Source organism: Electrona antarctica (genome assembly GCF_951216825.1).
Source record: "Electrona antarctica genome assembly, chromosome: 9".
NCBI classification, from domain to species: domain Eukaryota; kingdom Metazoa; phylum Chordata; class Actinopteri; order Myctophiformes; family Myctophidae; genus Electrona; species Electrona antarctica.
This window is the reverse complement of record NC_136790.1, coordinates 8194190-8209269: the sequence shown is the minus strand read 5'-3', so window position 1 is coordinate 8209269 and position 15080 is coordinate 8194190. Positions and strand designations below refer to the sequence as shown.

At 40.6% G+C, this 15080-nt stretch overlaps 2 protein-coding genes across 2 annotated transcripts; one reads left to right on the top strand and one right to left on the bottom strand.

Moving 5' to 3' along the window:
• Positions 1-254: 254 nt before the first annotated feature.
• On the bottom strand, positions 255-5465 carry oser1 (oxidative stress responsive serine-rich 1). Its single transcript, XM_079510180.1, has 4 exons — positions 5060-5465; positions 4334-4443; positions 2185-2301; positions 255-1740 (listed from the first exon to the last, which is right to left on the bottom strand). The coding sequence occupies exons 2-4, from the start codon at positions 4408-4410 to the stop codon at positions 810-812; spliced, it is 1125 nt and encodes a 374-aa protein (XP_079366306.1). The 5' UTR covers positions 4411-4443; positions 5060-5465; the 3' UTR covers positions 255-809.
• A 1781-nt stretch (positions 5466-7246) lies between these two features.
• On the top strand, positions 7247-13841 carry manf (mesencephalic astrocyte-derived neurotrophic factor). Its single transcript, XM_079511216.1, has 4 exons — positions 7247-7482; positions 10159-10286; positions 11058-11199; positions 11620-13841. Exons 1-4 carry the CDS (start codon positions 7395-7397, stop codon positions 11802-11804), a joined length of 543 nt encoding a protein of 180 aa, XP_079367342.1. The 5' UTR covers positions 7247-7394; the 3' UTR covers positions 11805-13841.
• Positions 13842-15080: the final 1239 nt, after the last annotated feature.

Below are 15080 nucleotides of genomic sequence, written 5' to 3'. Positions count from 1 at the left end.
AGGCCTGGGGTCTCCCAGGGCTCTATTTTTTGCCCATCCTTTTTTCCCCCTCAACACAAAAACTCACATAAAATCACATACCAAGCTCAAGCATTGGGAGCTTGTAGATCCATTTCCACACAAATAAATGTTCACCTATTAGGACATGCCCAAACTAGGGACACTAGGATTCATGGGGTTAAATAATACACGTGTGCCAATTGATACCAATACCATCTGATTCTGTATACGACTCAAAAAGACACAAGAAAAGCAAATGTTCAACATAAAAATATGCCTTTTTTTATTGACTGAAATGAAACGTCCAGACTTTCAAGGTCACAAAACAAAACCACAAACAAAAAGAATCACGCTTGGCATTACAAGTCCGTATTTTACCACTGCCTCCAATTTAGCAAAATCCTGCACCAAGAGCTTTGGCAACTTCATTTTGTAAACCAGAAATAATATATTTTTTTTTAAATGAGAACAAAATGCAAAGAAAGTGGAGTGGGGACAAGACTGTCAAAGTAATTAGAAAGATTCAACATAGGTAGTTCTTTCCATTTTAGACGATTGATGGGATGGAGGCATGTGTTAAACAGGAGAAAATAAAGAAAATACAAAACTCTGAACCTGGGTTAAAACAAATGGTTAAATCAGAATATTTAAATTTCATGCCCCAACCATTTTTGTACCCACCCGCCCTCCTCAAAACCTCCTTTCACATTCTCTTGTTTCTCTCTACTGACAAAAACAAATGTCCTCTTTGTTATTATCTGCAAATGATGACATAATTAATAGGTTCTCATCTGTTTTCTACTTTTACTTCAAGTATACATCATCTCAGCCATGTGTGACATCTTCTTGGGGATGTAGAGGTAATACTCCATGTAACCTGAAAGGTCCTCTATCGTGATGTCATCGACGTATGCCCGTGCCTGCTCTGAGCAAGAACGGTGCGAGCCCGATGACGTGGCAGTGTTGTTGCTGTTGTTTGTGGTCCGAGTTCTGGGGTCCACGGAGCCCGGCAGGCTCCTCTCGCACTCCGAGATGACATCGCGAAGCCCCGTGAAGGAGTACACCTCCACGCCCTGCCAGCACCCTGGGGTATGGAGGGGACACCGGTGCTGCCCGGACTGGCACAGGCACTCAGATCCACTGGCCGAAGAAGCTCCCTCTGCCCTGTTTTCAGCGTCTCCCTGGCTCCGCTCGGAATCAGGGTTCTCTCTTCGGGCGCAGGTGCAACAGGGAGGATGGAGGTCGGATGGCCCTGCAGAGCCAGTGCCGCTGTGTAGCTTGGACAGTGCCTGGAAGTCGGAGGCCTCTGTGGCTACGGGTCTGGACTCGTCACGGGGACCTTTCTCTGGGCTGGAGACGTCGGGCGTCGGGATAGTGCTGCCACTATCCTGTGTGGAAGTGGTTGTAGTGATAATTGTAGGGATCTCTTGCGGTGACAAGACAACAATACTTGATTCATAGCCTGCAGAAGCTCCGAACACAGGAGAGGAGATGTGGCCGGAGGAGGGGAGCTCTTTGCAAGCCGTGACAGCTAAGGCAGAGTTGGCGTTTCCATCGAGTTCTGTGGACTCGGGCACAGTCAGGCGCTGGTGTTTTGGGCATCCGCTAGGGGGCGTTAGTGCAGGGGCTGCACCACCGCTGCAGTAGGTGAACTTGGGCGGATGAAGGATAGGGGACTTGGACCTGCGGCGCCTCTGGCTCCTGGAAGCTCCTCTGGATGATGATGTCTTTCTAACACAGCTGAGGAAGAGGGCATGCAGAGAGAGATATGGGCCGGGGGTAAGAGAGAGGGATGGAGGGAGGAGAGAAGAGAAGGGTGAGAAAAAACAAGAGCAAATTGACGAATCAAACCGCAAATTAAATCAGTTAATGTGTTTTTCACATTGGATCACATCACATTTCAGTACAAACGTTTTGATCCTGCTGAATCGTCCTCAAAATACTAACCCCCACAACAGCAAGCACCTACTCATATCATGGTCCTTATATGGTATTTTAGCTCCACCTAGTGGACTTAATAACTACAGTGTCCACTGAAAGAGTAAGATCTTTGGTTGCTTTATTGTCACACAGACTACACCATAGCTAAGCTACTTCAGATGACACGGTTCTGGTGATGTGTATCCTTTAGTTAAGTGGCAATGGAATCGTTTTTTTTTTTTTTTAACAACCACACTGACTTACCCATGCCAGTGGTCCTTGGGGCAACTAAGTTTGGGCTTTGCTCCACTGGGTTCAGGGCAGGCCCGTGGTACTACTCGGGATGCCAAGCCCTCTGGTACATTCACAGCAGCAGGCAAGCTGTGGGGAAAGAGATTGAGATAAGAGAAAGAGACAGAAAGAAAGAAATGGTGACCATGGTATTGAGAAAGCAAACAGGAGTACAACACTGGTGTACAGTTGACCATAGTGAAAATTAATTTAGATAATTAGTGCAGTGCACACAGAAAATACTTGAACCATAGATGTGAACCGGCTAACCTGCACTCACAAGGCCATGCCACTTCTCTCTTAATCTTTTGGGCTACCTACAAGTCTGTTTACTGTACAGTAAGTAACTTTCTATAGCTTTGTTTTTCCTCCGTTCTGTAATCCATTGTGAATAAATATAGCTTGGCACAGTAGGAGTGCATCATCCGATTTTTTGCACGATTGTTTTAATTGAGTTTTGGAGTTACATTGGTTAGTTTTTGTTATCAGGTAACCTTGAATCAAAAATGCCATAGATTTCTTTCATAGATTCTGACATCGACAGAATCGATAAAAGAAATCTATGATAGTCTTGATCCAAGGCTAGTTTTTCACGCAGCCGTTATGGTAGCATGATTATCAAGAGGTTGTTTGGGTGATTGTTTATTATTTTGGGCTTGTTGACCCCAACTGTAAGCTATAAATCTATATGTAAATGTTCATGATTGCGTGTGGTTCAATCAGTACTAGTATTTTTCCATTGGGTGGTGTCAGAATGTTGAGGAAGGGCAGTAAACCACTGCCCGTACATCCAATGTCCAGGTGTAGGACAAAGAACACTAGGCTACGTAAATCTCTGCAACACTGGCAGAATAAGATCCACTGATTAGTGCCCAAACATTCCTGATGAATTTTGTGAAGTTTGTGTGATCGAAACCAGCAATAAACAGTGGTAGGACGATTCCAAATTTGTAAGTTGACGATTGTCTTGTTTTTGGCATTGAACACTGATGGAATATAATGAATAAACATTTAATTTCCTTTTGCCTTTTAGGCTTCGTAATCAAACTTCTACCCACTCCACTCCATTTCTTTATTGTTATTTCCCATAGTCCTACTAGACCCCAGGAAATTGCATCTGGCCACAGTAGTTGTTTTCCGTGTGTACTACTGTATTTCATAGGCTCAATCATCAGTTTGTCACCTCCTCCTTCACATTCAATAGATTGCGTGATCTTTTGTGGCCAGATGTAATTTCCTGGGGTCTAGTAGGACTATAGTAAATATATATAATTATATATTTAGCCACAATGCCCCTGCCCCCCCTGTCAAAAATAACTAAAACGAAAGAAAGCAGCAAATGAAAAACTTTTAACACTCATATTTTACTTTCTCAAATAACAACCTAAAACATGAACCTTGGTTGAAAAAACCCAAAGTTGTCCGTGCATGTGTTCAACAACACAGCCATGCAAAATAACATTGACAGCTATGAGGTGACAAAAGCTTGCCATCCTTAGCAACGGTTGCTAAACTATTTGGATTGGCATTGGACAATCGCTTTTGGGGTGGGGTTTAGCGAAGGGTCAATTACTGACCCATAATATATCAAATAAAACTAAATAGCTGAAGCGACACGTTGTAAGCTTGTAGATCTGCCATTTCTGGAAAATGTTTTAAAAATGTAATGTTCAAAATGTAACAATTACGACAATTTACACATTGTGTTAAAAGTTGACCAAACAGCTATTTGATTTGTAAATATTGGTTGTCCCAGCCAGTACTGTATATAGTTTGCACACTATGCAGAACTTCTAGATTTAGAAGTACTGTGAATGTGATTTATCAGTGTGATATTTCAAAGTGGACAGACAAAGATGTAAATATCACCATTTGTATAAACGTGTCTGTTGTATCATCATGATACGGCATCACTAAATTGTGTTGATGGGATTTTTTTTAAAAAACAATTTCTACACCGCATCATCCAATGTACTGGAGTTTCTACGTGTAGCAAGCAGGCGCAAGGAAAGGGAAAAGAAATCAATCATAAGTAACGGCTTCCGAACTTGCAAGTGAATAATTCCTGTACCCTCGAAGATAAACACCAACATATCCCTACACACACAGCACAGACACACACCTCTCAGCATCCACCCTCAATTTCTTAAAGGCTGTCTGGAGCGTCTCCTCTTCACAGTCTTTCCCTCCTGCCTCCATGGTGAGGGGAGGCTGCTCTGACCAGCCACCCAGCTGACACACACACACACACACACACACACACACACACACACACACACACACACACACACACACAGAGAGAAAATAGATTATCACAATTGTAATCACCCAGAGCAGTAAGAATGAACTGGGCTGCTCTTAAAGTACTAAACTAGTTTTATGCAGTGCCTAATGTTTTCTGTATGGATTGGTATGTGCGATTCTCAATATGTCACAAAATGGGCTTTGGGATACCGGATATGAATGTCTAATGACTAATCTATAGATAGATACTGCGAACGAGCAGCACAGATGTCATGGATGGAGTTCAATGGAGAAGTGGCGCCCTCAGCTGTTCTATTTGGTTCCTCAACATGTTTTTTTATCAGCGCCACAGATACATTGACATGCATATCAAACATAACAGCACGACACTACAAAAGTTTAGTATGGTACTCATTACAGAGGGAATCCAATGTTATATTATGGAAACTGTTAACGCTACAAGAAGGTACAAGCCTGTGGCTGCTCTTGTAAACACAGCGTTCACGATCACCCCCACCATACACAGGCTAGCCTGTTAGCTTAGCGACTGAACTAACCACTACATGATGCGTTGTGTGTTGTGGCATAATGTTCGAAGACTCACGGTTCAGGATATCCTGGTCGTCGTCCAGAGAGAAATCCACAGACAGGACATCCAGGGTCCAGGTTCAACTCAAAGGACTACTCGGTTAGCCCGACGGGGCTAGCGAGTTGTGAGGTGAGCTTGCTAGCTGAAGCTAGCTCCCAAGGCTAGCTCTGAGTCTGTGCTCTTCTCATCGAGTGTCTCCGCGACAAAACACAACCTATACCGCGTTTTCAGACTGCACATAAACGGCTCACGCAATAGGAACTCAACCACAAGTCAACTTGTGTTCCAATCTGCGGCTGTGCTGCCTCCTCGGGCGTATTTCTTTCTAGACTTTTCTTTCTCTGACGCCTTGTTTACACTCGAACCACTGCCAGTCGTCGCAGTACATAGTACATACTACATCCCATAGCCCGGCGGGATGGTCGCGCTGTGGTTGGCTAGTTGGTTGCCAGTGGTAGTATTTGTTTGTCAAGAAAAGTCGGATCGCTCTATTATCAACACCGTTACATTTTAACTATTTAATGAAATTCATGTTTACATGATGCATTTGTAAAAGTTGGTTTGATTGTGAAAACCGAAAACCCAAACAAAGGTGTATGAAAAACAACAACAACAACAACAACAACAGTGTTTTGGGTTGCCTAACAACCAACTAGCCAATAACAGTGCAGTAGTCCGTCCAGTCTATGGGATGAAGAGCTGAGTGACTCTGCAACAACGCGTAGTAAACGTGACCACTTTATTGACGTCATCCCCTGGATGGTTGAATGCATAGGTTGAATGGTGGAGGATAAAAAAATAATGTGGACTGCAGACCCCATAGCCTGGAGGTAACGTCAACGCTGTGGAATGGCTGGTTGGTTGCCAGGCAGACTGGCGAGAAGAGACACAACATCAATATTTTTAACTAGTAGAGTACAGAAACTATCATCATATCACAAATGATGTAGCCTACTTGTTTTAAGTTGTTTAGCATAACATGCTTTATACACGGGGCTTTCATATCATAATTTTGTCTTGGAAATGTTTGGGCAAATGTAAAGTCGGCTTGTGCCTGACAACAACCAACCACAGCCAATCACAATGTAACGAGTCAATCCCTTCAGATGATGGGATCTAGAGTGTATTTTTTAATGTTTATAAACATGTTTATAAAACGAATTACACAAATGAATAATATCGCGGCTCTGAATCTAATTAGCTATTACATACTAATGCTATTTACATAGTTTACACATTTTGTAAGCAAAGAAAATAACAAACAATTGGGAACAATACACATGTATTACAGTGTATTACATCATAGTTACATAAGCGCCATAGAGGCGCTTTTGATGAATTGAACATTGTGGACCCTATTGGAAACAAGTGTAATGCTTAATTGGGTCGTCCACTCACAGTTAACAGCCTTTGTATTGAGTTTGTGCTTGAAATGTACTGTAATTCTGCAAACTGTTAATACATTTTTCAATCAATCAATCAATCAATCAGAGGACAAATGAGAACTCAAACTCAGTGCATTATCTGACAAAATTTGTTTTAGTAATGAGTAGATATAATACTAATAATTATCTAATTATCTGACTAAATTTGTTTTAGTAATGAGTAGATATAACACTAATAATTATCATGATGATCAATAACATACGATCAAGGTGATGACGTGATACATTCATTAATTATTCATTTAACATCTCTCCGTTTTTCAAACGTGAATCTAGTAATCTACATGTTCGCCCATCAGGGCACACACATGGGCCTACAGATTGTCCTCAGAATGTGATTGCGTAGTTCTACTGTTGCATGCATTATTTTTTATTTGCATATATCTTTCTCTCTGTGTGATGTGAAAGAACATTTTTTTTCGGTTTAGGATGCGTAAAATTGAAATTTGAGGGATGTATTTTGATTCCGCTGTTAGTCTATGATAATAAATACTAGCCTTTATATGGTCCATATATGGTCCACGGCTATGGTAATCATAGAGTGATAAAGGGTGATAAATAATCTTAGAGTATATAAACACACATAGACAAAATACATGCAAACAATTTATTGGGACTGCCTGAGACCCAATCAGTGGTCGCCAACTGGACGTTGTTCCCGGAATGTTCCCTTTCTGCCCAATCAGCATCCAATGCGTGGTGGACTACAGGAAGTGCCCTATATGCAGACCAATGAGATTCCAGCGTTAGTTCAACGTGTTAGCAGGAAGTGTTGTACAACCAGAGATTTCTACCGGCGTTTTTTCGTCTCCACATTCTTTCTCATGTGAACGAACTGAAGCGGTCATTTTTTTATATACTACTAGTTAAAGAATACATATTTAATTTAACTTATTGCTGTCAAAATGCTGACGTTAGGCGGGTTATCCGTTGCTCTTGCGCTTGTTTTGGTGCCAGGGCGCACTGAAGCACTGAAAGAGGGAGAGTGTGAAGGTAGGTTTTCTAAGCTAAAGGTAGCTTCACCCTTAGCTTTCTTCTGTTCACTTCTTACTTCTTAGCATTCATATTACAGAATTGGTTTGCTACCGAGTAGGCCTGCGCAATTATATCATAAAATATCAATATGATGGATATGGACTTAACATAGTGGATTATAATGTGGAAATTCAATGTCGCCATATTGAGAATTTATTTTCGTTGGAAAAACATTCACCAAAATCCCCTATATTTCTTATTTTTAAGTTTTGATATAAGTACACGAACTGGAGGTACATTGTGCTATGAGGGGGGGTTAGGGAAAAGCTGACAATAATAATATAGTTACGTAACGTCACTAACGTGTTCATATAAAATCTCATTTTAATTTCACCATGCTCTACTAAGATGCATTTTGAGTTTATGCTGTCGTCAGGTAACTGGAAGGTGAAAAAAATGCTTCACATTGGAATGGATGAGGGGCACAATCTTAGAATCCTCTACATAAATGTAATTAACATGATATGGTGTACATACAGCCATAATATGTGATTACTGGCTACAATTAGATGACTACTTAGTGGACTAGGAGGTCTCATTAAATCCTTGAAATGTGTAGCAGCTGCCTCAGGTGATAAGGATTAAAGCACCATATTTTAGTAGCGATTATTCTATCAATTGCTTTTTACTTTTTAGTTTAATCAAATCAAATAATCAAATAATTTTTTTTGAATACATATATTTTTAATATATCAGCAAGTCCTATTTTATACTCAACAGTTTAAAGCAAAAATAGCAAATGTACGAGCTCACAATGTGAGCTAGTAGATCTGCTATTGATATATTTTATGTGTTTGTTTAATTGTTGCACTTATCTTAATAAGGATTGCCTTGACCTCTGCATTTGCCCCCAGGCCCCACTGGGCTACCATAATTCCATAGAAGTGTATAGCTTTAGCCTATATATATATATATATATATACATACCTATGGTGTACAAACTATCACCAGGAATCTGAACATGCTGAGCATCTATGAATGTATATGTAGACTAGAGACTATTATACACTGTGAATAATAATAGGCTGATGTATGTACATACAGTGTATTGCCAGCTACACAGTTGATATTTATGGTACTACAGTCAAAAACACTGGGCCATCTTAACACGGTGAAACGTTTACAGCAGTTACAGCAACCTAAGGAAGCAGCTGTCATGGTACCTTTTGGTTGTGAGAGATAGGAATGGAAAATGAAAAAGGCTTGTCATGACTCATGTAAGTGGTCCAGGGATAGAAATGCCACCATTCACCTGCCATCCAAACCTGATTTCATTCATATGAGGTTTTACTGGTGTGTTACTGTGCGTCTCTTCGTGCCACACTGCGAGCTTTTACATCTGCTAAAGTGTGAACTACTGATTTAGAAGGCATTTGTAGAATTGCCTCAGGTCTTAATCGGTTAAACTAGTCTCGCAAGCCAGACGACTATTCCAAGTTCCAACATCTTCAAATGCAACATGGTCTGTAACTCCCCCCTCCCACCCTGAAAGCAGCACACAGGAAGCCGTCATTTACATTCATGGAAATATATTTTAAAGTGTTTAAAAATATCTTTTTGAATTTCCATTCCTGCTAAGCAGCAACCTAGATATGCTTAGACTAATTTACAGTAGAACAAATTTAGGCCGACTTCAGTGCAGAGACTAAATGGATGTGTGCGTGTGTGGCGCCTCTGTTGCTATGCTATTTACAATTTAGGCATTTAGCAGATGCTCTTAGTCTTAATCCAGAGCGATTTACATTAAGCAAGAACAAAAACATGGCAATACATTGTATACATAAAGAATAGTTATCATGAATCATACGTAAGATAGTAAGAACGTAACAGTGGATAATATCTATATAACGATAATATGCATATATACTATATAGCAGTGGTTCCCAAAGTGGGGTCCGGGGGGTCCCACCCCAGCTATATAGTTTGGAACGAAATGGACCCTTATGGGTCTGTAACTCTTGAGTGTACAAATGGACCCTAATGGTTCCATTTGTACCCTTTGAGTTAAATTCACATTGATTTTACAATATAAATTGGGGGTCCCAGAGATAGAAATGCCATTAAATGTGGGGGTCCGTAGATTAATGCATGTCAAACTGGGGGTCCTTGAAATTAAAGGGTTGACAATCACTGCTAGAGGCGAGCCATACAAATATTCTGTTATGGGGGTCCCTGGAATATCTAGCCCGTGGTCTGCGGGCTAATTGGTGTCAATTTGGGGGTCCTTGGCATGAAAAAGTTTGGGAAATGGGAATGGGAACCACTGCTATATAGTGCTGTCTACATACAATGCTATCTGTTAGTATGTTCCATGCACACACAGACTGTATGGTGGCGGTGGAAGCATTTAAAAAAGAACCACACTAAGGTGGACGTAGTGGCACTACAAAAAAGAACCAATGCAAGACGAAGGCTCAGAGGCATATTATTTTATTCAAGGCTAATGTGTTATGGCTTCAGCCGTCCTCAGACTCGGAGATTAAAAAGCCTGCTTCTTTTCCAGGTGCGGAAGAATTTTGTAAAAATGTGTGAGCCGACAGGACTTCTGTCTCGAGAGACTTTCCCCTCTGATATTAATAAAATGTTGTCTTATCATTTGCCTGACTAATTCTTGATACATTTTCTTTTTTTCAGTGTGTGTGACCTTCCTGGGGAAGTTATACCAGTCGTTGCAGGATAACAACATGATATTCACCAGTGCAGATATTGAGACTGCCTTGATGAAGTCCTGTAAAGATGCTAAGGGCAAGGACAACCGCTTTGTAAGTTAACAGTCTGACAGAATGTTCAGGTTATCTGAAGTACCTTCATAGTCGGTTGATGTTAAAGAAGTAGGCCTACAAATGTTGCTGCCGCAGCAAACTACCAGCAATTGTTGATTACCATCAAGTACGATTTATCTTCAACTGTTATGTTCCAGTGGTCAGCAGCAGCTTTGGGCAAGTCTCGGGTGTGAATAATGGTATGCGTTGCTTTGTTAGTGAATGAGAACCTTGGTGGTTCTGGAAAAAGACTATGCACTGCACTTCCTTTGATAATCAACAAGTGCAAACCACTGAAATTAAATCCTTTGTAAAATGTCTGAAATGGAGGGAACTTAGGGAAGTCTGTTTCCTAATCCTGAAAGGTTACTTACAGGATACTGGTGCTAACTAGATACGTTAGTTTGTAATTTGGTTAAGTACTATGAATGTATATACCAGGCACATAGATCCTCCTAATTTGACACACAACATGTCAGAGTTGCAGTTTGTATCATCCTGTCCCCTGTGTTTGGCATCCGGAAAGTTGGGGGAGGGAGATAAAGGAATAAAGTTGGATCAGGAGAGTAGTTAAAGTGATAATGAACTGGTAGGGGACAGTGTGACGGAGCACTCAAATGTTTTGTCTTTTTAAAATGCCCATCACAGCAACGTGTTTTATTATTGATTGAGCTAATGTTCCTCATGTGAAACATCAGATTTATTATTAGTTTCACTTTAACACAACAAAATGTTTTTTTTTCTTGCTTCTGTCCTGCATGCTCTCTCTAGTGTTACTACATTGGTGCGACAAGTGACGCTGCCACTAAGATTGTTAATGAGGTTTCGAAGCCACTCAGCAACCACGTCCCTGTGGAAAAGATTTGTGAGAAACTGAAGAAGAAAGACGGCCAGATCTGTGAACTGAAATACGGTACGTCCCCCGAGGGCAGTGGGCTAGGCCCTTTCTTTGTTTCATTCTCTTTCTGTTGCTCTTTTTCTTTCTTTCTTGCGTCTGCTTGGTTTTTACCAGCTCAATCGGTTTCTTGTGCTATATCTTTTGGTCTTTCTTTATACCCGTTTCTCTCAATTTTCATGGCTCACTTGGTCTTTCTGACACTGCCATGTTTTGTTTTTCCTTTGTACTGTCATTCATAGCTAGGGATTGTGTAGTGTGCATGTGCCTGCATGCATATAATTTCAAATGATGCCCAGCCCCATGTGAATTGAACCACAAATTTGAAATCACCAGTCATTTCAAAATGTTGTCTAGTATCCACTACGTCCTCACCCAGCTGACCATGATCAATCTCATGCATTTTGAACATTTCTCTCTCCTAACTGCTGTCTGTAGACAAACAAGTGGACCTGAGCACCGTGGACCTAAAGAAGTTGAAGGTGAAGGACCTGAAGAAGATACTGGAAGAGTGGGGCGAGTCGTGCAAAGGCTGCGCCGAGAAGTCAGACTTCATCCGCAAAATCACTGAGCTCATGCCCAAGTACGCCCCCACTGCCGCCAAAGCACGGACAGATCTGTAAAAAAAATCACCCTCTATCTTTGGGACTTTTTGGAACAGATACAATCCACTGAGGATTCAGGATTGGGAGAAGAGAAGGGAGGAAGTTTTTGTATGTCTGTTCTTTTCTTGAGGTGTGCACTCATCCGCTATCACACACAGATTCATAAGTGTAGGGGTGGTGCTGGTGTGCATTTACGCTGCCTATACCTGCTCTATGTTTTTAAATGTAGTGTATCAAGAGTGTGCAAGTGTTCATAGCAGTCCGGGAAACATTTGGAGAGTTGCATATCTGGACATTCTGGGGTGGAATTCATAGTTAAAAATAAACGGAGGAAATTCATTGTCATTCAATTTATTGTCATTGTAAAGTTAGTCTCTTAGGACAATTGTCTTGGATCCCATAATTTTCAAATGCTTCCACTTAACATTCTGTACATCAGAAGCTCTGAAAATGAGTAGAAAATAATGTGGATGTCCTGCCTCTCCCTCACTTACCGGTACACTCTTTCCCTTGTGCAGTTGCATAAAATAAGTTCCACGGTTGCATAAAATAAGTTCCACGGTAAACCATATATATATATATATATACACACACACACACACACACACACACACACTTTCTTGAATACTGTGATTGGGTGCAATAACAGACTTGTGGAAGAGATAGTTTGGCTTGAGATTATTGCAAAGCAAATTATTTGTTTTGGCATATTGTGTCAGCCCAAAGGTGCTTGCTGTGTTTAGTCCCTATTTTGTCCTTTACCTACACTTTCCATACCATTTCATATTCCTCATTCGGGGACAGATTGCATTCCGAGGCACCGCCATGCTGACTACGTGGCTTCCGTGTTCAGTTGGACGGGGTTAGTAATGCAGGCGAGTCGGAATGGCGGTGCGTCGGAATAGCGGGCTTTGGAATGCCGGCACGTAACCTCATTCATTATACACCACTCCTATATGAATATGACCCAGGGGTATTGAATATATTTGAACATTCTCATCTAAGAATATGGAGGGAACAAGGCCACCAAGACCAGACAAGTAGAAATATGGAAACGGCAATGTGCTCATCTGTTACAGAATAGCATTTCTGTTACCATCTACCTTCCTTCTTAAAAAGCTAACAAAGCATGTATACATGCTCTCCATGGGACCAAGCCAAATACAATTGGGGGTATGATAGAATACTGTTGTGACATCAACCTTTTTTTTTCTATCTCAAATGCTGGAATATATTTGTGCAAAGTGTGATCCCACTTGTGCTTACATCATATTGTTTGTTTTATTCTCATATTTACGTGCAAACCGAACCAGATACTCATCACTGTCATGGTAACTCAAAATTTGAAGAATAGTTACTTTTATATCTGTTGGTGATAGTTGAGGTACAGAATGCCTTCAGATGTCATTAAATATGCAGCAAGTTTGTTTCCAGGTTAAATTGTCCTCACAGAAATAGATTGACTGAGCACTGCATGGCACATATTTACATTTCAAATCATGCAGGGTCATGCAGTTTAAAATATTTTTCAAACATGGCATTTATTTCCCACCCTCAAGGGTACACCCTTGAATAATCTATTACAGCAGGTCATCATGCAACTCATTGAACACGCACTTCTGCCATCCACACAGAAAATCCAGTTATATTTTCATCAGAATTTTACTCCTTGCTACTCGCCATGAAAATTGTGATATGAACTTTTCTACAGTTGAGGAAAATTGAAACATTTTCTTTTCCAGATCACCGTGATGGGATAGAAAATGTGTATTTCAATTTGCATGCTGAAATGGTAGCACAGAAGGTTGCACTGACCTACACTGAATTCCACCCCTCATCACTGCAATATATTTCAGAAAGGATAGATATTGTTTTTGATGTACGCAAAGAGTCTGTACAAAAAAAGAAAAGATGTGTGCAACACTTAAACTTGATACAGGAAAGATTTGTAAAAATGAAAAATACTGTTCTTTGACATCAACCTTTAATGTTAAGCCTGATTGTTTATTACAACTGTGCTACTATACTTTTTCATTAAAATATAAAAACATTGTGTATTGAGTACTGGTTTGTCTCATTTGCCCCTAGTTATGCTGTTTAATTTGTGTTCACTTCAACCTTATCTTCATATAATTGGTCTTCACTAATGCTCATAAGATGGTGTCATTTGTGTACTCACTCTGTCTCAGAGAGGTGACCTTGAGTGTGGACATTCCAAAAACCTGCCTACCTCTTCCTGGAAACTTACAATAATACAAGCCATTATTTCTATCATTAAAACCTGAACAGCTCACCTCTGACACAGCAAGTAGACGGAAATTGTACCATCTTATAATGGGCTTATGCACACATGCCATTTTGGAAAGAAACTTGGGCCCCTTCCCTACTTTCTTTACAGATGTTGCCGTCCGATGATACTCAATTTGAAGGCTCTTTTCCTATCTGGTCAAACAGTCAGGGTGATGCTTTTGTGCATGTTTACTCACTGGAACACTGCTACACCAGTGGGTCTCAAAGTGTCCTTGAGTGGGTTCCAAATGGCCTGTGCCGGTGTGTAACTACTAACTGAGTGTACAAATGGACCCGCAAGGTTCCATTTGTACACTCAGAGTTATGGGGGTCCTTGAAATTAAATGTTTGAAAACCACTGTACACTAAATGGAACAAAAATATTTTGGTCATTTTATCTACTCAGGCTTTTGTGAACACCCCAGACAGTGTTTAAGTTGCTCGAGTTAAGGCCTTACCTATTCATAGTCCAGTTTTCGCTGGTCACCTCTTCACTGAAAACCGGACTTTGAATAGGCATTTAGTATTTAGATATTGAATATTAATTTTAGCTGCCTCGCCCCCTTAATTCCTATACAAACCCAATGTAACTTCAAACTCCATTTAACCGAAAGATTAGATTCATCGAAAACAGCAGTTTTTTCTGGTGAATGATACTGCCCTCATAATTGTTTTTTGTAAAATAAAAAGAATCAGGGAAAGAATAAGGGTCCATACAAAATATTACCATATATATTAATATTTAAATAGAAGGGATTTTGCAGGGTTTCAAATAAATTTACATCTCATTCTTCCTACATCTCAGCTTTTCTGTTTTGATGTGCCCTTTAAATTGTATACATTCTAACGACAGTTCTGAATTATTTGTATTCCATTTTACAGTAAAAAGTTACAGAATGGTTTGTTTGGGATTTGGCAGAGCCTGGGAATACGTAACGTAATACGTCATGGCGCAGGCTCTAGTGAGAGACCCTCCCATTGGGGGCTGGGGGGAGGAAGCGCACA